Source organism: Tyto alba, unplaced genomic scaffold, assembly GCF_018691265.1.
Source record: "Tyto alba isolate M040663 unplaced genomic scaffold, T.alba_DEE_v4.0 Super-Scaffold_44, whole genome shotgun sequence".
Lineage (NCBI taxonomy): Eukaryota > Metazoa > Chordata > Aves > Strigiformes > Tytonidae > Tyto > Tyto alba.
This window is the reverse complement of record NW_024881320.1, coordinates 17,102,549-17,129,324: the sequence shown is the minus strand read 5'-3', so window position 1 is coordinate 17,129,324 and position 26,776 is coordinate 17,102,549. Positions and strand designations below refer to the sequence as shown.

At 42.2% G+C, this 26,776-nt stretch overlaps 1 protein-coding gene across 1 annotated transcript in view; it reads right to left on the bottom strand.

The window, feature by feature from the left end:
- MORC2 (MORC family CW-type zinc finger 2) overlaps positions 1 to 26,757 on the bottom strand; it is a 57,462-nt gene extending 30,705 nt beyond the window's left edge. The window contains 10 exon segments of the mRNA XM_042805669.1: positions 422 to 501; positions 5,631 to 5,756; positions 7,515 to 7,626; positions 7,708 to 7,867; positions 9,159 to 9,267; positions 10,881 to 10,971; positions 17,887 to 17,955; positions 18,934 to 18,968; positions 20,473 to 20,526; positions 26,550 to 26,757. Of these exon segments, the coding sequence (XP_042661603.1) occupies positions 422 to 501; positions 5,631 to 5,756; positions 7,515 to 7,626; positions 7,708 to 7,867; positions 9,159 to 9,267; positions 10,881 to 10,971; positions 17,887 to 17,955; positions 18,934 to 18,968; positions 20,473 to 20,526; positions 26,550 to 26,617 (904 nt within the window). The 5' untranslated portion in view covers positions 26,618 to 26,757.
- Positions 26,758 to 26,776: the final 19 nt, after the last annotated feature.

Here is a 26,776-nt window from a genome sequence, read left to right as displayed (position 1 = left end):
ATCATTTTACATCAAGTGACAGAATAAAAATTTATTTTTTGAACAACTGCCTCAACAGGGAAGGAGCAGAAGGCAAACAGAACCAAAAGCTGATGATGTGCAAAAGGTGAGAGCAGAACTGTGGGGTAACAGGGCAACACCTTAGCCAGGCTTCAGATGGAGCAAGGGCAGACAGCTGTGACTCCAAGGGTTATTCTGTAGGTATTCCCCAGAGGAAGTGGTCTTAGGAAACAATGTACATTTCTTCCATTGCATGGAAGTCAGTCTGGGTCATGCTTAGTTGCTGTAATAACTAACTTCCTGAGCAACCATAATGATCACATAAGCAAGCAATTTCAGGTCATATCCAGCAAGGCAGCCTCTTTCACTCCTTTTCTTCGCTACAGCAAAATCAGAATGCATGCATACCTCAAAGACTCACCTATCCTTGCCATGTGCTCTGCTTTCTTCACCTCTTGTTCTGCACGGGTCTTGAAACGATTTGAAGTATATTTGTACATCCTGTGATGATCAAAACTTATTAATCAGCAAACTCAGCAGTAAGGTCATACCAAGATTTCATCACTGTATGAAAGAATAAGATCTCCACATGCTACTCTACTCAACAGATTCAGTAAATGGAGAAGGAGGTTTACATATCAGGAACTGGGCATTTTTGGATGCAGTTAGGCAAAAAATTTTTAAGTTAGAGATGCTTTAGTAGTAGCTGCAACAACAACACCCCCCTTCTGTATTAGCCATTGGGGTAGAAATATATCCATATTCCTGGAGGAAATCCCAAGGTTTAGAGGAATAACTTATTCAGAAGCAGAAAGAAAGAGTGAATATATACGGAAGGCTTCTCAAAAACCTCCCATTACAGATAAATAACCCTTCCTTTCTCCTGCAAGCAGCTGTCCACAGCTACAGTCTGACAGTACCCATCTCCATGCAGGGCTACCTGAAAGCCTGTAAGTGGCAGAGCTACTCTCTGCAGAGAATGAGCTTGAACAGAGCTTAAAGTTTCAGCTCTGAAGTTTCAGGACATTTCTGCATGCTACACATCTGACTCACATCTTTGGAAATTGTGCTTGAGTTGCAGTGGCTTGTTTCATCTTCCCTGTATCATAACATGCCAAATGCAGATCACAATCTGATTGACTACTGCAGAATGAAAGAGGCAGGCGTGTATAAAAGGCAGAAGCTTGTGAGTATGCATCATCTCTGTGAAAAGGCATGTAATTGGGGAAGAGGAGATGACACCAAGAAGGATGATCAGAGCCAAAAGCAACACAAACTGCCTTAAGACAACGAGGTTTTGGATGTATCAAGAAGAAATTCCCATCCCATACAACTTTTTATGAAAAAAAAAAAAAACAAACCAAACCTCTCCAGCATTTAGCCAAAGCAAAAGCCACTAAAAATGCTGTTTTTACAGAGAGGCAGAAACACAGAAGGACATAAGACTTGATTGACCGATTTATTAATGTAGGAGGAGCCACATTTAGATCCCAGTGAGAGACAAGATCCCCCCAAATGGCAGATAATCCATCAGGATCCATAAGAAATCACCTTGCACAGATGAAAAATTTCATTTAGGTACATTTCTGTGGGTGAGCACACATGGATATCAATACTGATGTCAGAAATAGTCTGATCAACAGAAAACCCGTTTCCAAATCCAGAAAACTCACACCACAAGCACAGTACACTTAAACACATTTCTGCATTTACTTAACTAATTCTCCTCTATTCACAAGGATCTCCCCACTGAGGAAAAAGCAGGTGCTACCTCTTCCTGAAATCACCCAGTAACCATGTTAGGAGATGCAGAGTCAGGTTTATGGTGGCACCATCTCCTCAAATCTACTTAAGGGCAATTAAAGCTACCCGGGGCCGAGAAAGAGAACACATTCTGAAAACCAGACTGCTTTCAATGTGTTGGTGTAACTAAATTACCTCATCCACATCCCACCTGACTTTCCTGAGATAAAAAAAAAAAAAACAACAGGGTGCAGCTGAATTATCTCAGCACACCCAGCTCATGAGGCAGGACAGCACTCCTTTGCAACAGGGTGCAGTGCGAGAAATTGCAGGGTGTCCCAGACAGGCACCATGAGCCAACGTCGTGCTGACCATCCTGTTTCACTTTCTTTTCCAACACCAAATGACTTCAGTCACAGTCAAGAAAGCCACTATTTAAGTGGTCTGGAACAGCATATCTAGCAAAGACGTACAGAAACAGGCCAGACATACAAGAAGTGTGCAGGACACAACAGTAAAACACACGCAGCTTCAGGATGTTTGTTACAAGTGCCTTGGAGTGCCTGCATGAAGGGACACCCTTGCATATGTCCTGGCTACTTCTGCCTGCACAGCCTGTGCTGCTAAACAAGCTCAAACAGTTACTGTGGGAGGGAATGGATGGAAGCAATCCTTTGGGAGACAGAAGCCATTCCCAGGGAAGCTGGTACTGTGGTATCATACCTGCAAAAAGTGGCAAAGGATCTGCACAAAACCAGCCTGCCCTTGCTACGGGGATGTTACAGGCTCCAAAAAGGCATAGAGAAGCCTCCATCCACAGAGACATGGCTCCCAGAAAAGCTGATGACAAAAGGAAAATAAGTGCCATGCTCAGGAGGCAAGCTGTTATTCCCCACAAAGAACAGTAAAGGCACTTAAATACCCTAAAGCCCATGATGGATTTACATTCTTTGTTCTCTAACAGCAACACATTAACCTGCAGACAAGCCACATGCAAGCTTTTCCTTCAGAGATGGAGGCAATCTGACTTACAGCCCTACAGTAGGAGGGGAGCCACCACCTCCTGAGGGCAATCCTCCTGAGCAGATCTTGAAAGCAGACCAGGTGGCAGAGAGACAAGCTGAGGGCTGTAACCTACCGATATCCAGCATAAGGCATGAAAACATCACTTCAAGCAGAAAGACACCTGGCCTAAAGTTCACCAAGAATTATGTAAAAAGGCAGCAATCAGGAGTCATTTGCCAGCTCACCGTCAGGTGACATCTTCATGACACTTCCTCAAAGACTATCAAAGAGCCCTTAAGTATGTACCACCTTGGTACCCTTAATTATGTACCACCTACTTGGGCTGTATGACAGGGGAACCTTCACTGCCTGTTACCTATCCCTTTGCTGGACCAGGAAAGTTCAACAGTTACCTGGCCTAGGCTACTGAAGCTCTGCAAAAAACAGCTATAGTAAAGAGTTGACCATTGCTGATGCATCAGCTGTCCTCTAAAGGGAAATCTTAATGGTGGTACACTTCTCCATGTGCCCCTAGACAAAGTGGAGTCCCTGTACAAGTACAGGGGAGTAGTACTAACCTGCAGAGAACTCAAAGCCCAATAGCTAAATAGTGACGCATGAGCTCTGGCTCCAACTCCAAAAGAAAAATCGAGCACATAAGCAACTCTTTTCAGCAGGTTAAGGGAGAAAAAAAAAAAAATCACCTATAGCTGTAAAAGCAGAGTAACTTCACTCTCAGAATGGACTGATTTACTGTTTTTTCCTTGGGAAAGAGCCACCCAGGGCAGACTAAGCTCTGCTCAGGTGTCTGAAGGTAAAAGACTGAGTTTCCACCACCTGTCCAGGGCACAGTGTGAGCACCTACCCCAAGAGCTGCACTGGCTCTCAGAACCCACAGTGAAGGCTTCAATGGCTTGTCCCAATGGTCACGTTGCTTCTGGAGCCCAAACTTGGCATCAGGAGTCTGAGACCAGAAGGAAGCAGTCTGGACACTCTCCAGAGAGATCTGGTAAGGCTATGATAATTGCCCCAAGCCCAAGAAGATCTACACTGTGCTCTACAGGAAGGCCTTGTTTGCACAGACTTTACTAATCTGCTGCAGGAGTGGGGATTTTAAATGTAAATGTCTTTACAGTGTTAGTGAATTTTTTACCATAAGCAGATCTACAAGGAGTCTGCAAAAATACAGTACAGGCAGATTTGTTAGATACATCTGCACCAGCATTGATCCTGTGAGCATCAGCATTGGACGCCTTAGCCCCTCATTGGGTTCATCCCCCAGCAGCAGCTGCATTTACCACAACTGGCCCCTGAGCACTCGGCATTACACCACTGTTATGACACAATGTGGCAGCATTTCTTATCTCATCAGGCAGTGTAACCCATTCTGTGGTTGAGCATTCCTGCCCTCCATGCCAGATCGTTCCTCGGTCATGAATTACCATTGCTGAGCAGTTACAATTTTCATTTCCCCTTCTACAGCTGCAACTATTCCCCCAAAACAATGAAAAACAGACACAGAAATGGTGATAGGGACCTAGAAGAGCTGCTGTCTAAATTGCCTAAAAAACACAGCCTCTTTTCCACAGGAAACATTTCTATGGTATAGAACAAAATTCTCATATCCCTCCCCAGGCATCGACTACTGACCCCTTGTAAAAGAAGCTACTGAGGCAGATAAACACCTGGGGTGACTCGGTCCTCGTTACCATGAAAATGCTAGCACCATCCTATAACAATGGCATCCTGCCTTTGAGTCTAGCAAGTCTTTGATGAGAAAACCTGTGCCCTTCTCTGCTTTTTCCCCATAGTACTTTTGTTGGACTGCAGCGCAAGAGGAAGCAGCACATGGCATTCACATGCAAGTAAAACGTAGTCAGAAATTCAGAGATTCTCTACCCAGCAAATCAGGATTTACAGCAGCAAGTCAAGCTGCGCCTACCGACTGCCTTCCACAATGAAATGACTGGCTTGGTCAACAAAGGGAGACCACTGAAAGTTTCACACATTTTTATTTAAGAAGCTGAGTAAGTACAAGCCTGTCAGACAGACCATATTATAAGTGGAAAACTGGCCAGGCTATTAGGGCAGCAATCAATGGCATGACATTGGATCGTGGCTAGTGAAAGCACTTGATGGGTTGATAGTGAGCCCACACTGTTGAAACACTACTGCAATCCAAAATGCTATATTAATCTGCAAAAACTCTATAAGATTACTGCTATTTTATTAAGACAAATCATGTTAAGGTGTCTAGAATGCAGCCTGTGTGCTCCCAGGGACAGAACACTGTTGCCTGAAGCAGGCTTACATACATGTTTTTCTTTCCCCTTCCATCCTCCATAACCTTTTCCAATCACTGTTAAGCCAACTGGCAGCACATCTCAGCTCACTTTCAAGTTTTTGTTTAAGGGAATTTAAAAGGAAGATATGGAAAAGCATTTCCCAATCTCTACTCAAACCTAGATTAGCTACATATAAAAGTTAATTTTCAAAGCAACTGTTTCAAAGTGCTCAGCTTAGTTTCTTTTCAGTAATAGACCTAACACCCACCATACGTATTTTCTTGTCCTATTTAAAAAAAAAAAAAAAAGTGTTACCAAACAGATTTTTATGGATATGACATTTTGAACAACCAGTATCTTCATTTTTCCATCTGCTCTGAAAGGAAGCCAAATTACACAAATTGCTCATGCCATTTTCAAAGGCATTAGGTTTTCCACTATCTACCTCTTTTCCCATGATGTCAATACTACATCCCATTCTCTTACCATCTGTTTGGAATTACACAGGATACACCTGGAGAGCAAAATGCTAAACCTTTTCTGTAAGGCAACTCCAAAAATTCCCACACGTCTGCAGACTTTGGGTCCAACACTTACCTTGGCTTGTACAGGCAGCATGAAAGCCGTTTGGTTTGTACTTTGTGTCCATTTATGAAGATCCTCATTCTGGGATCAATATAAAGCACAGCAGCATAGGCACGGAAGGAGCGGCGCTCAGGCTTTCTGCAAGAGAGGGATGTTTACACAGACTTTACTCAGCATTTCCTTGTAGGACTAACAGCAGACATTCTCCCAGTCTGGTCCATGTAGCCCAAAGATGAATCCATCGATTCACATGCTGAGTAATCACTATCTCTTTGTCAGAGTGCTCATCTTGGAGTCTCTGTCAGTCTGCATTCTGATTCCTATTTCCTTCACAGTTTTTTCCCCTTCATACCCCTCCAATTAAGAAGAGTCATGACATACTGCTGTCACAGAGCCTCCTCCTCTATCCAAACCAAATGAACAAGTTTCTCCATGGACAAAACTTGTAAGATTCTCATTTCCCAATAAACTGCTACCTAGGAGCCAAGTGACCAACAGAAGCACCTCCCCAGACTGCTCTGCACTACCCCTGATGTATTTTAAGCACCTATGGCAGGATTCACACCTCATGCAACTGTAACTGTTATTATCTCAGCTCATAGCAATCTACTTCAAAACATGCCAAAGAGACATCCTTCAGCAATAAAGCTAGGTAAAAGAAAAGGCCTTACTATTTTAATTACCATGCAGCTACATGAAGTGTAAAAATTTAAAAAGTTAAATTTTTTCACCTATGTCTGCTACAGAGATTTTCTATTGAGCTATACATTTTAAATACTATTACAAAACACTAATGCACATATCACTGTAGCTTGAAAAGGAATTTTTGAATGCAGCTGGATAATAAAGGTCAAATCTATGAACTGGACCATTTAACATTAAGTGTGTGCCCCACTTGCTAATGCGTTCTCTTACCATTCGGTTAGTCAGGAGTATGCTCCAACAAAAACTGCACTGATCACACACAGAAATGGGTACCACAAGGTCAGGAGGAAGAAGCCCCCCTTCCTGTGATCAGTGGCAATTCTGAAAGCTCACCTGCAGGCATTAAAGGAACTGAGAAGCATATTAGACCCCTGAAGGTCCCCAAGGAGTTTGCTGTACCTGTGTACTCAATAGCATCAAGCTAATACATACAGAAATTGCTAGTTTTAGTGTTTTTACTGTATTTCTATGGGAAATTCAAGCACTTGAGGGAAGAAGTATGTAATCTCATAAAAAAAAAAAAGTAAAACTTATTAGGTGTTCCCATGGAGCTCTGGGATTAATCAAGCATTTGGCTCAGTTCAGCTCAGTTTTTCCTTTTCATGCTACAAGTGAACAACTCACACTCAGCTCGCCCTGAACAGGGTCCTCTGAGCACATCCTTCCTCCTCTGCAGGGAAGTCCATGAGATGCTCCTGCTCCCAGAAAGATGTGGTGATACACCCCTCCTCCACCCACACGTAACATTCACTTGTGGAGGCTGACCTGTGTGGCACTTTGCATTTTTCCAGGGTTCATTTAATGATAAAATTGAACATCAGTTTGAGAGCAGCAGAGACATACAACTGGTTGTCATTCTGACAAAAACATCTTCGAAGACTGTAGAAAATTAAACCTATAGCTTAGAGTTCCTTTGTTTTAAGGTGCCTACAGAAGGGCATTGAGTTTGCTGCTTTGACTAAGCTGAGACAAGCCAATGCAGGCATTCACACCAAACATACAACCGTAACGCCCACGGGCCATTTACACATGTGAACTCAAAACTAATAAAGAACAAACGAAACATCTTCTACTTTCTCCAATTCACTACAGGAAGAGAAGTTTTTAAAAAACACATATACAAAGTATATAGCCAAACCCTACACATAATTTGATCAGAGCCCGGGTGCCTGTAACACACATCACACTTACGTTCCCTCTGGAGGTGTTTCTGCCATCTGAATGTCTCGCAGGTCAGAAGTTATATCCAGCTCTGGCTCTCCATTATCCATTAGTTTGAGGTTAAAGATGATCACCAAGGTGCCTGAGCAAATAACAAGTTGATCAGGTGAATCCCAGCCAAACCCCAAATACCTTGCCTGTGACCAGCACTGTCCGTACATACCTTTCTCACCACAGATCTTATTAAACTGCTCCATCACTTCTTGTTCTGATTTGAAAGGGGAATACTTGTAAATTAGCTCTGTCTCAATAGCAAACTTCTCCATGTTGTCACTCATAGGCTCCTGGCTTTGTGCGTTCCAGGTGGGCAGAGGAACTATGACCTGCAAATTGCATCATACTAAGAGGGACTCAGGCTTACCCACGCCAGTCAGCCCCTCCTGCAGATCATGGCCGAGCAATTTACCCCTTCCAACAGCCTGCTAAGTCACTGCAAGAGCCCTTCCTAGCTTTTCAGTGATTTGCACATCAGTCAAATGCTCAAGGACCCCTCTTTGCCAGCCTCTGAGTTGCCTTCCTACAACACCCAGTCTTAGACTGAACCATTCCCAAGTAACATGTATGATACTGGCTACTCACACGCTCAATGTCTTTTCTCTACTACTTGTAACAACTTTCATAATACTAAAAAAACACCCAAACTTTGCTTCTTTAAAAATGCCAACCTCTGTACTTAACTTCTCTCTTGAACTCAAATATCCTTCCCATCCTGATCTCACTCTATTGTTTTTATAGGATTCTAGCAAGGTTATTGGTGTTTTGTCGTTTAGAACAAAAACACAGAATTATAGACTGCAGCTGCCTATCAAGGACAGTGAATCCCATTCTCACTTTAGAATTGAGATCAAGCCAAAATTTCTGGCTCCAGAGCCACTTTAGAAACTACATCACTGTTCCCAATTTGCTTCAGCCATCAGCTGGCTACTAGCAAGCACTGCTCCCCTCAACAGGTTCTTTGTAGAGCTCCCTTCACTATCACAATGGAAAAAGCTTTCTTAGATACTATCCCAGTGCAAATTTAAAACCCTTCATTATCGGCCTTGCCTGGAAATACTTGTGCTTGAGCAAAAAAATACTTTCATGTTAAGAGTCTGGAAACGAAACAACAATGCCTGAATTGTCTATTAAGATATATAAGTCTTCAATAGATAGAACCACACTGATTTTTTTATTAAAAAATTAAAAGATCCAAAGAAGAGACATGGCTGGAGCTTACGGCCTGTGAGTAGCAACTTCAATCATACCTTTAGTTCTCTAAAGAAAATCAAAACAAAGCAATAAATTTAAATACATCTCAAATTTTGTGGGACAAGGAAAATGCAAGAAGTCTGGGCATGTCCTGAACTCAGTGTAAGCAACTTTAAGGGACCAAAACAAGCCCTTCAAACTTGCTGTAGTTTGGAGAGACCTCTCAAACAGAATTAAAACCAAAAGGAAAAAAAATCTTTGATGACTTTGCAGAAGCCCTACAAGTGTATCACCAAGAGAAAACCATACACTGATGCAACCAGAGTGGCAATCAACACTGACATAGACTCCTCGTGTGAGAGCTAGGGAAGTTCAGATGAGACAGCATTCACCAGATTAGTTCATTACAACAAAGTACATGCAAACCTCATCAATGCCTTCTTCCTCATGGAACGTCCGTGACAGGAGGAGGCAAGTCATGGTGTCATCTTTCTTTGTGAACAGGATAAAATCCTTCCCAATCCGCATGGAACCCCTGGAGACACATTTCAGGTTGCACGTTACACCTGATGCACAACACTTTCTAGAAAACAGACCGCATTACTGAGTTTTCTTCCCATTATGTTCAATTATGAGATGCCAATACCAGGTAAGGCAGAAGAAAGGCTTAAACAATAACCACCATTTCTCTCTAAGCATCTCATTACTTTCAAAAGGTATCTCAATCTGGACATTTTCATAACGTTTCAAAACATTTAACACCAGTTACAGTTAAAAGGTGCAAAGTACAGTGCTGCTTTCCAGGCTCATACAATCTAGAAAGTTTTTTTTAAAAAAGCATTTTTTTAAAAATCTAAAAAAGATTACTAAAGTGAGATGTGACAATAACCTTCAAATATACAAGCAGAAATGTAGGTGAGAATGCAAATGCACACTTCATTTTGCTGTGCACAGAATGAGTAACAGCAGACAAGTTTCTGGGAGACAGACAATTTATTTCCTAATGTCTAATTCAAAAGACTCACTGACACTTCAGCTAATGCAACTTAGCAGCTAGTTGTCACAAAAAGGGACAGCCCTATCTTCCTCCCCACTATCCTACCCCTATTAGTGCCTTCCCCATCTTCTCTTTTCCCCTATTACCCAACTTGTCCAAAAAGACCTTAACAGAGAAAAATTAACGTGGCATCAAAAGAAGGATTAGTGTTCTGTCACTTCCGTTCTCTTTAGATTGGCTTAACAAAATACCAAAGCCTACCTTTTGCATGCTTAGGCTTCAGTCTGCATTTCTTAGCTGTAATATAGTATGCCTCTTGCTCAAGGTTAAGAATAGGACAGAAATCTGCCCTGAAGTGCATAGGCAAGATTTGGAATCTGTCCTGCACTGCAGCTGTATGAACAGTATCTCAAGGTCCCTTACATCCCTTTTTTTTCTTTCCCCCCAGATTATAAGAGTCCCACAGATTTCCCCAGTAGGATGCATATAAATAATCAAGCCACATGGAACACCATAAAGCAGAACAGCCGATCAGAGTAAGCCATAGAAGCCCTCTAACTTTCCCAGACATTAGTTCACCACAGCAAACACGCTTCTCTTTGCCAGCAAATCCCCTCCAACCAGTAAGAATTCCTTCCTACTTCTATTTCTCTGCCACTTAATTACACTCCTCTCATTCCTTCCATCATTCCCCTCGTTCTCAATGCATGTTTGATTTAATAAAAAAAGAAAAGGTTTAAGTCCATCTGACTTGAAGCAGATCACTTTCCTAGTGAAAGGCTGCAACACTATTTTGCTTCGATTTTCCTATCTGTCTGCCACAGACATATTAAGGTTTTGTTTCCTGCTCTTTCATTTTTTTTTTCTCCCCAGCTCTGATCTGTATCACCTGCATCACACACACATAATGGCAAAACACTGTCAACAGCTTTGGACAGACTTCTCTGCCACTGAAGAAGTACAGATGTTCATAGAGCTCCTGTCTACCAAACCATGGCATCTTTATTTAGATTTCATCTGGGGTTTTTTGTTTGTTTGTTTGTTTTTTTTTCTCATGGGAAAAAAAGATATACACCTCCAAGCAAAAAAAAAATTTACATTCTCAACTCTAACCGCCATAATCTCAGGAGGCTGCCTTTTGTTATACCTACGATTTCAAGCCGTTCCCATACTGTCCAATTTGAGTTGACTCAGGTGATCGTTTGGCTGATTTGCCAAACTGAATAACACTGGCAGCTTCATCTGGAATGAGAGACAGGAAACAAAAAAAGTTTATTTTAATATACAGACACATACATACACATCTTTTAGATAAACTTATTCACCACTGTAAGTAGCAGAGAAAGACTATAGCACGGAAGAGGCCAGAAGCCTAAGCCAAAGCCTCACCCTGAGGCTCTACCATACAGTCCTGTAAGATACACATCGCTTGATGGCATTTACATTATCCGAAGCTGTGTACATATGCCACTATGCTGACAAAAAGAATTTAAAGTTTCAGACTAGCCCAGTGCCCATCTGAACTGCATAAAGACACTTCTTTTTACAAAAAAATGTCCACAAGATTATCTGTTGTGTCCACCACAGTTATCAACCTGAAAATAAACCAAAACATATCCTGGGATGCTGCAGCTCTGCTGTACTGCTGACACCACAGACTTGAAACCACTGGCACCAGAGCATAAGTCAGTACTATGAAAAAGGTCTTGAATTCAGGATAAACATTACTTTTTCTTCATGGTGTTGAATGGAACACTATGATCAAATAATGCACTAGTAATACAAAAGCTCATTTTTGCAGCAGATTGCTGGACTAACAACAGCAGAACAGCTGTGGGTGAAAAGGCACTACTAGCAACTACCACAGCAATTAACAGAGTATTTTATTAGCACAGGACAAAATGAAAGGACGTGATGGCTTTACAGCTGAGAGGGTCTGTCATTTTTAGTTCAAGCTTTTCTATTGTTCAAGGGATAAAGTCTTTTAACATCATCCATAGGACAGAACAATTCCTCTCCCTTCCCCCAAGAGACAGTAATCATTTCTCCATAGAATTTACTGAGAGAAATGTAATGCAATTCCAGAGACAAGGAACACGAAGTGCATTAACAGGAAGGCTAACAACAATTACAGCCCTCAAATGCGTACACAAGCTGTGAGGGAGCATGGGACAACACTCACCCCACCAGCCAGCTAAGCAGAGGCTGAGCCTACGGGACAAGCTGGATTTAAGCATGTGGGAGACTTACCCAGGTCCGGTAGTACTGCCAGTGAGCTTTTACAGCAAGATGTTTAGTACTAATACCATTGGTCTAACACGAAATCACTGAGCTGGGTGTCAGAATGCCATTTTCCATTCAAATGACATTCAGATTTAAAGCCTCAATTACAAGGTGAAAATACAGAACAACTGTGCAAGGACCTCATTGCCTCAATTCAGTATGTCCATAATGGAGCTCCACAGAGATTTCAAAACCAACTTTTGACTGGTTGAGAGTACATCTTCCTTTCCTTCAGCCTACTACAGTATTTTTTAGTCAAACAAAGAAAACATTAGATTATCTCATATTTGAGATGTGCGTAAGGATACTGATGAGTATTATGATACTACTATTATTACTATCACTGTGTTAGTTTTAAAGACTGGTCAGAAAAGGGGCTACTGGAATGCTTTTGCTACACAAAATGTTGTATCAACATCTGTTTTTAAGAAAACTTTGACAAGCCTAAAAAGAGTAAAGAGTAATTGTCTGAAGCATTTCCTCTCTCAGAAAAGGTAAGCATATGGTTTGTTATTCAATGCTGGATGTCCAACACCACCCTATAAAGATTCTTCCTTCTGGGCAGAGGGGCGAAGATAATGACAAGCAGAGGGGACTACTCGGGAGCAAGGAAGCATCTCTCTCTGCTGCAGGCTTGCTGTCTTTGGGAAAGATTTAATCTTTACCACCTCCCAAGAATCAAGGTACAAATGATTTTTCTTCCAGCTTTTTTGAATTAAGGCTCCAAAGGGAGTTTCACTTCAGGCTATTTTAGTCACACTGTTTTCGTTTTGTTGTGTCTCAGAGTTACTGGATTTAAAAAAAAAACAAACTCCCTGGCAACAAAAAGCAGGGTAATGTGATCCAAACAGATGAAAAAACAATCTGAAGGAATTCACTCAAGACGGCAGATTGATCTTCAGAGCCCAAGAAAAGGAATCAAGGGCACAGATAAAAAGTTGTCTAATAAGAAATATCAGACACCTGGGATGAAGAACAGGGGGAAAGAGCTGTTTAGTTCCTGACTGCTGGTCCTCCAGGACAGCAACAGAGCATCCTCCTGAATGACAGACAGTTACAGCACACACGCCTGCTGACACACAACGCACCACCGACATCCCTGCAGGCAGCTGCCTGCTCCCCCGCTATGGGTCATGAGCCAAACCTCCCTGCTCCCCCCACACTATGGGTCACAAGCCATACCTCCCCTCTCCCCTGCTATGGGTCACAAGGCAGCCACTGAAGTCAGACCTGGCCTTACCCTTTGAGGAGAATCCTCTCATATTTTCAAGTTCTCCAGCTGAGAATACACTAAAGGTCCCAATCTGGACACAGAAAATTATTCTTCCTGCCTTCTCCATAAATTCATCTGCTATATTCACATTAGGTAGAGTACTTGCAGTAGACTCAACAGCATCCTCAAAAAATATCCCAGAGCCAGAGTATCTAATTTACTACCTGGGGGAAATCAGCCTAAATCAAGATTACTTCCAGTCAAGCTTTCCTTGGAACAGAGGAACAGGGGAGAAGCTCTGAGGTCTTCTGCCACTGTAACAAACACAAGACACCCACTCATCTGAGGAAAATGGCTGACCACAGCTAGTGACTGACAAATCAGTTTGATATATGTTACTGTGATTTATTTCAAAAATCTGTTAACTTGAGAGGAATCATCAATGTGCTACAAGGTTGAAGAGACATTTTCCACTGAGAAATATGTAGACCACTCCCCTGAGAGTGGTTACCCAAGTGTCTCTGCCTACACGTAAGAGTGTATACACACACTTTAAAATAAGTGCTAGAATCTCAGTTACATTTAAACATAATTTCTCAACACTGTGAGCTTTGGATAAACAGTATTTCAAAACTACAGGATCTAATAAAGTAACCAAGACATTAGTACTTAAACTGCATCCAGTAAAATAAAAGCTCTTTTGAGCTTCCAAACTTCACAAATACAGTTTAAAGAGCAAGAACTAATATATTTACTTCAATCCCTGGGAAAGCAATGGAACTAGTCTTCTTAAAATGAAGCAGGTGGTTTGGATAAACCAGCATGGATCTACCGCAGGTAACTCACACCTGAGCGATCTAGTCACCTTCTACAACAAGGCAGCACTTTCTGTCAACATGGGGAGAGCAGTGGATGTTGTTTAGCTGGGCTTTAGCAAAGCATTGGACACTCATTCCTACAACCTTCTCCTGGACAAACTGGCAAGACACAGACTGGATAGGTAGTATGCAAGATGGGTAGGGAACTGGCTCACAGGTCATGCTCAGAGGGTGATCATCAATGGCTTTTACGCTGGTTGGCAGCCTGTCACAAGTGGGGTCCCCCAGGGATCAACGCTGTGCCACACACTGTTCAACATCTTCGTAAGAGATCTGGATGATGGGAGTGAAAGCACCCTCCCCGGGTTTGCTGATGGTGAGCTGGACACATCAGAAGGGAGAGCCATCTTAGAGAGAGACCTGGACAGGTTGGAAGAGTGGTCAAGCAAGAAGTGTATGAAGTTCAAGGGAAGGGCAAGGTCCTGCACCTGGGATGAAATAACCAAAGAGCTCAGTACAGGCAGGGATCTGTGTGGCTGAGCAATCTTGCTGAAAGGGGGTCCTGGTGGACAAGCTGAAGATGAGTCAGCAGTGCACTGCTGCAGCAACAAAGGCAAAGGGGATCCTGGGCTGCATCCACAGGGGCATTCCTACAGAGAGAGAGAGAGATGCTATCATCCCACTCTACTCAGTGCTTGCCAGGCCACATCCGTGTCCAGTTCTGGTCTCCTCAATTCAAGAAACACACAGACAGACTGGACAGGGTTCAAAAGAGAAGGTGATCAAAGGGCTGGGGAATCTGCCCTATGAGAAAAGATGGAATTAGCTAGGTCTCCTCTTCCTGGAGAAGAGAGGGCTCAGGGGGAATCTCATCACAGTATTCCAGTGCTTAAAGGGCAGCTACAGCTAAGAGGAGAAAGGCTCTAGCTTCACAACGAGCCACATGGAAAAGATAATGGGCAACTGGTACAAATTGCACTGGGTAAGGTTTCATCTCAGTATAAGAAAGAAATATTTTAGAGTGAGAATAATCAATTATTGGAACAACCTCCCCGGGGATATGGTGGAGCCCTCATTGCTGGAGTTTTCAAGACATGATGGGACAGGGTGCTAAATCTAGTCATGCTAAATCACATGCTAGTGTGAGCCCCAACAACACTATGGCAAGTCATGTAGGTCTTCTTCTTAACATGTCAGCTTTATGTACCATAAAAATAATCCTTAATTAGAATTATCATGTGGAAAAATAAAACTCTCCCAAGCTCTATGATTTCTGTTGAATCTGTATGGATGTTGATGCTATTTTCAACATAAGAAGGCAGAAAAGTTCAATAAAAGGTTTTCTGCTGACATCTCCTAAAATCATCTTTCAAACTGGTAGATCTGCATTATAAGAAATTAAAACTCAGACCCTTACAGCCAGGAACAGAAACAGAGAGGCATATGTTGGGAGTCAGAGTAACAGACTCTTCCCCACCCACTTCTGCCTTGCGTTGACAGGCAACCAGTGCAGCAGATGGAGTTTCTACCTGGCTGCTCTTGGTCAAGTGACTGTCAAATGCATATCAAGATTACTCTGACCATCCAGCATTGAAGCTATGAAGACGTGATCGCTAGAGCTAGACTCTGCATCGAAACAGTATGTCTCTAACCACTGAAAATTAAGAAGGGCTTTTTTGAAAGTGCTAAACAAAGTTGGCATATCAATTTTACATTCTGAAAAGCAATGTCCTGGAAAGGGCCAAAGATAACTTCACAGCCTATTTAAAATTAAAACAAAAAACAACACTTTTTTCAGACACAGAATGAACCTCACTTCGACATCAAGACAGTCAAAGGACATAAATTATATGGTATTTGCTGTAAATGATGTATAGTACTGTGAAATATCATTACAACCCACAGTATCTGCCAATCTCCTTTACAGAGTATCTCAGACTACCAAAATCAGGATAAAATCCTTCAAGATTTAGCAGAAAGATCAGACAAAAGAAGCAACTTAATACATAGCCAATACTTGAATCCCACTTTGTCATAAAATCAGCAATAGGGGAGCAACAACAGCATAAAAGCTGATATTAGACTCTGAAGCATTAGAACTGACATTTGACACCTACTCTTGATCCAGAGACAAACATGTAGCTTTCAAGACATGCAGAAAAGGCTGTGTTTCTCCCTGATCCAAAGGCTTGTGAGAAGACCACAGTTAAGTCTCTAAACTTGTTTTACAGTTGGGGCTTAACTGCTTCCTTCAATTCCATTGGTGACAGAAAAGTACTCTCAGAAGACCTGTTTAGCATCCTTAATTGTATTCCAGAGAATACACAAGCTATCTAGGGTTCAAACTAAATTCCTTCATGCAGGTCACAAATCTGCATATCAAAGATGTTATTGTATTTTTATAAGCATTAATAAACAGAACTAAATGCTTCATATCTGTACTGGTTTTGGCTGGGCTAGAGTTAAATTTTTTCATAGTAGCTTGCATGGGGCCATGTTTTAGTTTTGTGTTGAAAACAGTTGGTAACACAGGGATGTTTTCGTTACTGCTGAGCAGTGCTTACACAGCGTCAAGGCCCCTTCTGCTCCTCACCCCACCCCACCAGCGAGTAGGCTGGGGGTGCACAAGGAGCTGGGAGGGCACGAGGCTGGGATGGCTGACCCCCACTGAGCCCAGGGATATTCCAGACCACAGGACATCACGCTCAGCAATAAAACTGGGGGGAAGAAGGAGGAAGGGGGGACATTCAGCGTGATGGCATTTGTCTTCCCAAGTCACCGTTACATATGATGGAGCCAGCCCTGCTTTCCTGCAGATGGCTGCACACCTGCCTGCCAATGGGAAGCAGTGAATGAATTCCTGATTTTGCTTTGCTTGTATGCACAAATTTTTCTTTCCCTATTAAACTGTCATTATCTCAACCCATGAGTGTTCTTACTTTTACCCTTCCAATTCTCTCCCTCATCCCACTGGAGGACTGAGTAGCTGTGTGGTGCTTAGTGGCTGTGTGGTGCTTAGTTGCTAACTGGAGTTAAACCACAACAGTATCACAATAGGATTTTAAAGTTCTGAGGGATCAGAACAAATATGTTAATTGATGCATATTTACCCATCTCCCACTTTCTACAAAACCTTCCAATTTAGCCTAACTTTTCTCCTGAGTAGAGAGCTCCTCACAGGAGGATTTACCCATCTTCAAGACACAGGGTGATGTAGGATGACAGTGCTGTTCACTGATGCTAAAGCAAAGCAAGAAGGCTTTTCTCCTGCTAGATCCAACATGGATTTACATCAATTCTTATGACAACGCAGAATTACATCTGTTACATTCCTCTCACACTCTTAAGATTTCATACTGTCAAGTATTGATCTCAATCACAGTGCCAACGGTGAAACAACTGCAAAATGCGTCCAAACTAAGCTTTCCAATTTCTGGCATGGCACAGTTTTTTATTAAAGCTGAGATACACTAACTGCTTGGCAGCCTCTAATGGCGAAAAGGCTTATGCCCATCAAAGCTTGTGCTTGTTTCTTCTTCTGGCTAGCTACACTACTCTCCCTCCAGCCCCAAGGTCAACTTCAGTGTACTGGAAAACCACAGGCCAGGCTGACTCAACTCTATAAAGAAGCAAAACAATTTTCCTTTGATAAGATTAGTTTTCTGCAACTGAAAAGGTAAACAGTTTGGTATATGATACAGTGCAAAAGAGGCAGTGCAGAGGTAGGAACACATATCCAGGCATGGAACATGCCCCTTTCAACAGAACCAAGCTGTTAATTCAGCTTAAGCCATAACACGAAACCTCAGATCGAAAATGCAAGTGTAACTTCCTGTCACTTACTTGAATCCATTCCCGTTCCATCATCCAAAAAACACAGCATGAATCCACCTCGTAGGTCTTCCCGTCGCTCTACAAGAGAAGAGTTATTCACTACTCCCACGAGCAAAAGTTAGAAGTTCCATAAAATGGAATCAGTGTTCACAACAGAAGTAACACAACAAAAAGGACTTTCACAACCCCAGTACAGCTAAGCTGTAAGAGAGAGCACCGGCTTTTTGTCACAGAATGGCTAAGAACTTCTGCACTTTAAACTGTATGTAAATATATGCTACAAGAGTATATTGTAAAAGCAGGTTTCTTATGCATGCAGCATAAACAGCTACTCACTTTACCTGACCTCAGCCAAAGGCTGATCTAAGTGCTTGCCCAAGTTATTTGTAAAGGTACTACTTTTTGAAAGACGACAGGCACTGGGGCATAAGACAAGCAGTAGAATCATAGAATTATTTAGGTTGTAAAAGACCCTTAGGATCGAGTACAACCATAAACCTAACACTGCCAAGTCCACAACTCAACCATGTCCCTAGGCACCACATCTACATGTCTTAAATACATGTAGATAGTGACTCAACCACTTCCCTGGGCGGCATGTCCCAATGTTTGATAACCCCCTTCAGTGAATAAATTTTTCCTAATATCCAAACTAAACCTCACCTGGCACAACATGAGGCCATTTCCTCTCATCCTAACACTTGTTACTTGAGAAAAGAGACCAACACCTACCTTGCTACAACCTCTCCTCAGGTAGTTGTAGAGAGTGGTAAGGTCTCCCTTCGGCCTCTTCTCCAGACTAAACAATCCCAGTTCCCTCAGCAGCCACTCATAAGACTTGCTCTCTAGACCTTTCACCAGCTTCATTGCTCTTCTTTGGACATGCTCCAGCACCTCAATGCCTTTCTTGTAGTGAGCGGCCCAAAACTGAACACAGCATTGGGCATAAACACCCTCACTCTTATTCTACCAGGCATAACACACATTTGCAACCTAAATCCACGTTAACTACTGACTTAACTGCTGACATGCACGGAAGCAGCAGGAGTGACTTACCAGTATAAATGTCTATTCTTGTGGCATCTGCATCTCTACAAAGCAATGAAAACACAATCAGTATTCAAATGTCAAGTAGAAATTAAGCTAAAATCCAGGCAGGTGCAATAATTTCCAAAATTAATTGGCTGCACAGATGAAAGTCCACAAAGGCCCCAGAGTCAGCACTAACAAAATAGTTAAAAGACACATTGTTCTACTTTTTGCCTACCTACTTGAACCCAAACTCCAGCACAAGACACTGCTGCCACACAACTAAGCTTAGTTACAGTATCACTGGCTTTTTAACAAAAGTCATATTAAAGTGGAGGAGGGATTCAAATAAGCACACACTTCTGAGCTCCCCTCCTGTAAGAAACAAACAATACCTACATTTTTTCTGTCAAGCTGCCTATAAGAAATTCAGTAAGTCCACATAAAACTCCATCCAAATATATTCAAGTTTGTCACAGGAAACTGTCATTACAAGATCATTTACGTAAAGCCCTTCATACACTGTGCATCCTCCTCTGTATCTGAAAAAGCAGCATATACAGCACTACTGTCCTCTTCTCAAGAACAATTTTTAATTATTTTTTCATGTAGAACATCACATACCCTTGGTTTGCTAATCAGAAGAGCGCAGTTGTAGTGCTGTAGTGCTGTAATAAAATCTCACTTTCCAAATGCCAAAGTCACTTTGTCTTGCCTTTTTATCTCCAGCCAAGTACAGCTAAAAGGTACCCTTTCCCAGAAGGCCGACCTCTCTTTTGCCAGAATAGGAACCAAGAGGTTGAAGACAAAGACACCTGTTAATCTCAAAGCTACTACATTTAACTATGTTGTAGCAAAAGTGAAAACAGCAACAGTGAGCACATACACACGGCTGATTCCCTACATAAAATTATTCCAGTTTCAGCTCTTTACATTACAAACTGCATAGTGTGACAATTCACACTTGGTAGAAAACGATCTCAAAATACTTCCATAGTGCCACATCAGAATATTCTGTAAAGCTCAAGAGGTAAGTACACAAAGGTTTAGGACACAGCTGTAGCCTGGATTCCCTAAAGCAAACATGAGAAAAGTCTCCTCTAAAGTGTCTAACTGTTCTTGCTCTATTTTTCAGCATGCCACTTCTGATTTCATTTTCATCCTATCACCATGCTTGATACTAAGAGTCAATGATTATCTAAGTGTCTTAAGAGGTCCAGTTCCAATAATTTCAACAAAAAGGCAGACTTCTTTTTTCCTTATAGCTATCTCATGTCTTCTAATAATTTCTCTTCCAATCTGAGTTGTTCTATGATTCATTCAAGCTTACCTTTCCAGGAATAATACCTTTCTTTTTTTTTTTTTTTTTTTTTTTTTTTTTTAAATGAGGTACATGTGGCAGTGTAAGAGGACCAATGGAAATATACTAAACTACAGCAAAATCTTCTATTTTGTATTTTTCATAAAGTCTACTAGAAGTGAAAATTGCTCAAGATCAACAAATAGACAGGCTAATTAAATCTTAACCAAATTTGCCTTGGGAATTTGGCAGTCTCAGGTACATACCTGGCATTATCTACAAGTTCTGCAAGGGCACCAAACAAAAACTCATGGGTAGTTCTGCAACAAAACACAGAATCAGCAGAGTTACACTGACACTTAAGAGAGACCTTTAAATAAACAAGAATCTCATCTACATATTAAATAAATCTTATTGTATGTCTACAATACTAATGTCTGCCACTGACAGCAGACTAGAAATGAGTGTTTCACTGTCTACAAGAGGCAGACACACAGCAGACAGGCTGCCCCATGGAGTGTCTGATACAATAAACTGCTTCTTACTGTGGTCTATAAAAACACCGCATAGTAAACAGACACAACAAAGAAAATTATTGACCTGATGAACCAGACTATGAACCAGTTGACAATTCATATAAATCCTTAATTATTCACTATGTTGACAGGTCTCTTTGTGGCAACTAAACACAATATGTAAAACATGGACAGATGAGGATTATGCATAAGGTCCATCTCCCCCATGCACATATTCACTTTGCAGAAGTTATTTCTGATAGGAAGAAGCTTCCAGATCCTGGGAGACTTCCAATAGCTGCAACTGCTCCTAATCCAGAGAAAGACAGTCTTCTGCCACCCCTATACCACACCAGCTTCAAATTCAATGCTAAAATCTTCTAGATAGGTGCCACTTCAGCGCAGCTGAAAAGCCGTGTTTAGTTTCCAGCCTCTTAAATGCCACCTTTTATAAGCAGCACCTTTTTGAAAGCCATTAGTTATGTGCCTCAACCTTGAAAGAAGATATATTGTGAAAAAACCTTAATGAGCTAATAAAATCATTAAAATGCATTGTCTGACAACATTAATGTAATATCTCCACTGAATGCCCAACTTGGTGACCTATCTTTAAAATCTAACAATTATTTCAAATGTAGATGAGCCACATCGACTCCAATATTAACAGCTGCTACAAGACCTAGAAAAACAGTTGCTGGAATTTGTTACTCCTCTAGGATGCTCAATGAAGAGACAGTGCTCAGAAATGGTTTTTTTCAGCATCTTTCAGTCTGCCTGAAACCTCTTCACATAGAACTTGCTTTCACTACTACACAAAAAGGCCAAGAGGTGACCAAACAGAAAGTTTTACTTATTCATATTTTCAGCTTTCAAAGGATATATAGGTACTTCCCACACATAAAATCTATAGCCGTCCATAATAATAATAATCACAAAATTGCATTTCATATCCATCTTCAATGTCATGACACCTAACCCATCAATGCAGCTCCAGTCAGAGGTAAAACACATCAGCTTTCCAAGTTATCACTAGAACAAGGAGAATGGAGATTTTTCATCTCTGCAAGCTCCCACTTGCCCACGCAGAGACAAGAGACAGAAGGGAACAGTGTTTTGAAGACTGTCTTCCCAATCAGAAAGATTCCACAGAAGCTCAAAACCTGGTAGTCTTTCCTTTGAGCAGGACTTCCTGTGTACAGATTTCAAGGGCTCCCTTGAGTTTACGAGCACTTATTCAGCTCCACAAATCAACATCCCGGAACTTTATTTGGGAAGTAACCCATGTCAGGAAAAAGCCACAAGCAAGTGAACGCTTTAGCACTAGTGACTATGCTTCGTTAGTGGCTTTTACTCTACATTTTAACAATGTTTCAAACTAAGGAAAGATGCAAATAAGATACAAATAGGGATTTCCAAATAAATATTCTGGAACAAAATAGCCAAAAATGTAGCTGTACATGGTAAGAGAAGCAAGTGAAAACATGATTTCCACATAGTCTGACACCATACTCAACCTGAGCATCTACCAAAACTTGAACCTCTTGTGCTAACACGAGCAAAGTAAAACCTTGCTACAAGCAAGTGAAATCTCCTACAGCTATTTATTACTAACAAAAATTTATATACAATATAAACATCTTCTATTCTGTGTATTAAACTCAACACTTACACTTACCTTGTCAATATCTAATTAAAGTCACATAAAGTGCTTTGGCCTGAGTCAATGAACTCAGCTTTAACAAAAGCCATGGTCTTGCCTTACCATCAAAAGTGCCTGAAATACTTAACATTCACCATTATCAACTGGTGACAATTTTCCCTCCACCTCCCCACAAAAACTTGGGATTATTTTATTTGCAACATAAATTTAAAAGACAAAGCAAGCTGTTGGCAAAATGGAGTCTATCAGAGCTTGCACATAACCTGGAAACACTTAAGCATGAGCTAGATGGACATCATGAGAGGCAACCGTAACTTCCATCAGTCAGAGCACTTGAAACACAAATATTATTGGTCATGCAACTGATGAAATGACACACGGAAGGGGGGGAAGTATTATCAAAATCTGTAGTCTCAGCGACAACTCATCTTGGCAGAAGCAGAATGGCTTGGATCTTCCTACAAATTCCAACTTTCATTTGAGACAGCTCCATGCAGGAGTGCAGGCTTGACAAGCAACAGAAGAGGGAAGTCCAATGCTGCCAATTTACTGAAATTTGGGTTACAAAAACTCAAGTCAGACAACTCTATAGAACATGGATGATTTAAAACACCTTTACAACCAACCATTTGGAGTAACATCCCAAGGGAAGAAAAGCTTATTTTCTGAGCGGTTCTTACAGGATCATCCCTGTTTGAACCCAGTTAGACCCCTGAGCCTGTCTAGTCACCTATGCAGGTGACTAATTACTAAAGTACCTAATGACTAGTGAAAGACATAAGACTTCATTTTTGTTCAGAGGGAGGCCACATCTGGAAAAATGTTAGTTTGACACCTGCATCAGGAACAGGAGCTATCCCCTCAGTATTGCACTCTGTTTCAGGCCAGAACAAAAAAATATGAGCAAGAAGAAATGAGAGAGCTTGCAAGGTGGGCAAATGTTGTTGGTATGTTACTACTAGTATTCCTCAAGTCCACCATTTGGTCATTTTGAAGTCTTTCTATTTGAGTGACCTTCTACTCCAGCTGTATTCAACGGGACAATTCTAGTTACAGAAAAAAACCCTCAAGTTCAATCACAAGTTAAATCCTACCTACTGTTAGAAAAGAATTCCAGCTGTTCAATTTTTAACAAACTCCTTCAATTTTGCATTACAAATATTCGAAATATGCAAAACCAATTTGATTGGGCTCAGGTGTGGTTTTGTGATCATCTCAGTGAATGGCTTTGGAAGTATCTTAAAGTAGCAGCATTTACTTTTTGAGGAAAACCAATGTGAAGGCAATCAGGTGGCTCTGGGAAGTCCTAAAAACAATGCACAGGTAATTTTCATGTGCTTAGACACAGTGATTTTCATTCTAGGATCTAAAAGAACTTTTACATAGAATATGTTGGAAAGGACCTTTAAAGGTCCATTCTAGTTCACACCCCACTGCAATAAGCAGGGACACCTTCAATGAAATCAGGTTGCTCAGAGCCCCATCCAACTTGACTTTAAAAGTTTCCAGAGATGGGGCATCTACCACCTCTCTCAGCAATCTGTGCCAGTGTCTCACCACCCTCATCATAAAAAACTTCTTCCTTATATCTAGTCTGAATCTACCCTCTTGTAGTTTAAAACCATTGCCTCTTGTCCTATTGCTCCAGGCCCTACCAAGAAGTCTGTCCCCACTCAACTACTCATCAAGGAAAGCACTTGGAAAAGCACAGTGGTATTTTTATTTAAAAAAAAAAATACTGCAACTGAAGTGATTCAGGTATATGATATGAAGTTTGCCATCAGACATGGAAGCATTAAGAACCTATTAAGAAGATCTGCTGCAAGTCCTCAAGTTCAGGGACTAGATAAACTGGCTTCTGTAAAGCACTTCAGATTGAGTACTCTGCGTTAAACATACTAAAACCTTTCCTAAAGGTCTTAAAATAGGAGAAAAAAATAAGTCATGGTTTCTTTCTGCACCTCAACAGCTAGATAGCTGATTTTACTTGCAATTTAAAGAACTTCTACTTCAATGACTGTGAGAACATCTTTAGCACTGAAATTAAATTTGTCTGAGATGGTATGGTTTTCCTCAGCAAGAGACAATAGTCCAAAACAGTCTCCATTATCAAAAGCCCTATGCTGTTCTTGGGTTGGTTCTAGGTGTTGGGATTTTTTTTTGCTTTTAAAAATGACTTCCACTGTTTCCATTCCCGCTCTTAGGGAAATATTTGGCTTATGCGCTGATCCCCAAAATCTCAAAAGGCTCTTTACTCACGATGGATGAAAAGCCCTGGCTTCGGCTTATTCATACACATTGGCTTCCAATTCCTAACAATTTTGTAATGCAGTCATGCATTGCAGATATGTATCACACCAGAAGTAGACCAGCAGCGTAAGCAAAACAGAAAGTATGGTGGCAATATGAAGTAGCTTTAATATTTAATACTTCAGGGCAGCAACAACGTATCAGCCTTTTCTGCAGCACAGACATTATCTTCTTATGAAGACGGCCAGAGTTCTGATGTTCTGCAGGCAAACGCAAGCTCTTGACAGAGTTCTGCCATGTGGTCTTATAATCTGTAAAAACATCATTAGTTTTCTGCATCTGGACTTGAGAATTTCACAAATTAGCGACAGTACAAGCAGCATGACTCAGCACTGTCCATCATCTTCAGGCACCAGACTGTTCACTCCGTAAGAAACTGCAACCAGCCAAGCCAGAGAGCAAAGCCACAGACACGGACCAAAGGCCTGCTACCGCCAGCAGCACCAGACTGCTACTAGGTTTCTTCTCCAGTGCAAAATCCCTTACTTTCCTGATCCTGAAAAGGAATGGATCATAACGTTCTTGGCATATGGGAGATTCCTCTTAGCTGCTCTTGCAAAATGCATCTTGCGTTATCAACAAAACCAGCCAGATCTACTTTAAGATCAAGTTGGCCATATTTCCATGCATCAGAAGTCTTTAGACTGCTGCAGACCACTGCAGTTCTTCACACATTGAAAAGAGAAAGTGAAAAGATAAACCTGCGCTTCATTTTTTCTTTTATTGATGGTAACAGTAAGAGTAAACTCTTCCAGAAAACACTAGAAGATCATCTTATGCCGGTGACCAGCTGATCAAATTGAAGAAATGCCAAGTGAAGTTCACACTGTTCTGCCAGGGCAGTTCAGCCAGAACAAGCTCTTTAAACTCTTCTGTATGTGGCCCTACTAGGCTTATGTGCAGTAGGCAGGTCTCAGATGGGTGCTTAACCCTGCTAAGCACCTTTTCCTGGTGGCACTTCCCATTTTCTAGATGTGCACTCAGAAGGAACCCATCTTAAACAAGAACTTTGCCTCTTCTCAGATTTTGGGGGATTCATCACTGTCATGGTTTAGGTCCAGCTGGTAACGAAGCACCATGCGGTTGCTCGCTCACTCCTCCCTCCGCCATGGGATGGGGAGGAGAATCCGAAGAAAAAGGTAAAAACTCATGGTTTGAGATAAGGGCAGTTTAATAGGACAACACAAGGAGAGAAGAAATAATAACAGTAATACTAGTAAAAGAATATACAAAGGGAGTGATGTATAATGCAGGAACCCATTGCCCAGCCCATTCCTGAGCCACAATCCTTCCTCCCTCTGGGCAGCTCCCCCGGTTTATACACTGAGCATGACGTCATATGTTATCAAATATCCCGTCGGCTAAATCGGGTTAGCTGTCCTAGCTGTGTCCCCTTCCAGCTTCCTGTGAAAGCTAACTCTATCCTAGATGAACCCAGGTCAATCTATGACACGTAAAAGCCACAGCAGCTTCAAAAAGCTTATCGGAAGAAGAGTATCACATTCCCGCTTGAATATACCCGCACAAAATATTTGGGCACAAATGAAACGAGGTGCTGTGGAGGAACGAGAGCCCTGCAGGCACGCTTCTCCAGAGAGGTGCCGCCGGAAGAGTAGGGCTGACTTAGAGGTTACACCCGCCTCCACCCGTGACGCACCCCCCCCCCCGCCCCGAGCCCTGTCCGCTCCACGCACCGTTATTCCCTATAAACCACCGGCCCGCCCACAGGACAGCGTCAGCCCTGCGCGGCCGCCGGGAGCGGTGCGGGTCGGCGGCAATGGGGGGGGGGGGGGCAGCTTCGCCCCCCGGGGGGCTCGGGCCGCGGCCCCGCCCCGCCGCAGCCCTGCCCGGTACTCACGAGTTCGTGTGCAGGTACTCGAAGGTGAGCTGGGCCCGGTTCAGGCTGCTGTAATTGCCCAGGGCCATGGCGGCGGCGGCCCGGCCCGGCCAGCGCCTCGCGGGCGTCGGGCAGCCCCGCGCGCCTCGAGGTCTCCCCCCCCCCCCCGCGCCGCCCCCGCCAGCAGAACCACCGCCAGGCGCGGGGAGCCCGCCGCGGCCGCCGCCCCCGTCAGCGGGTCGCGCCCC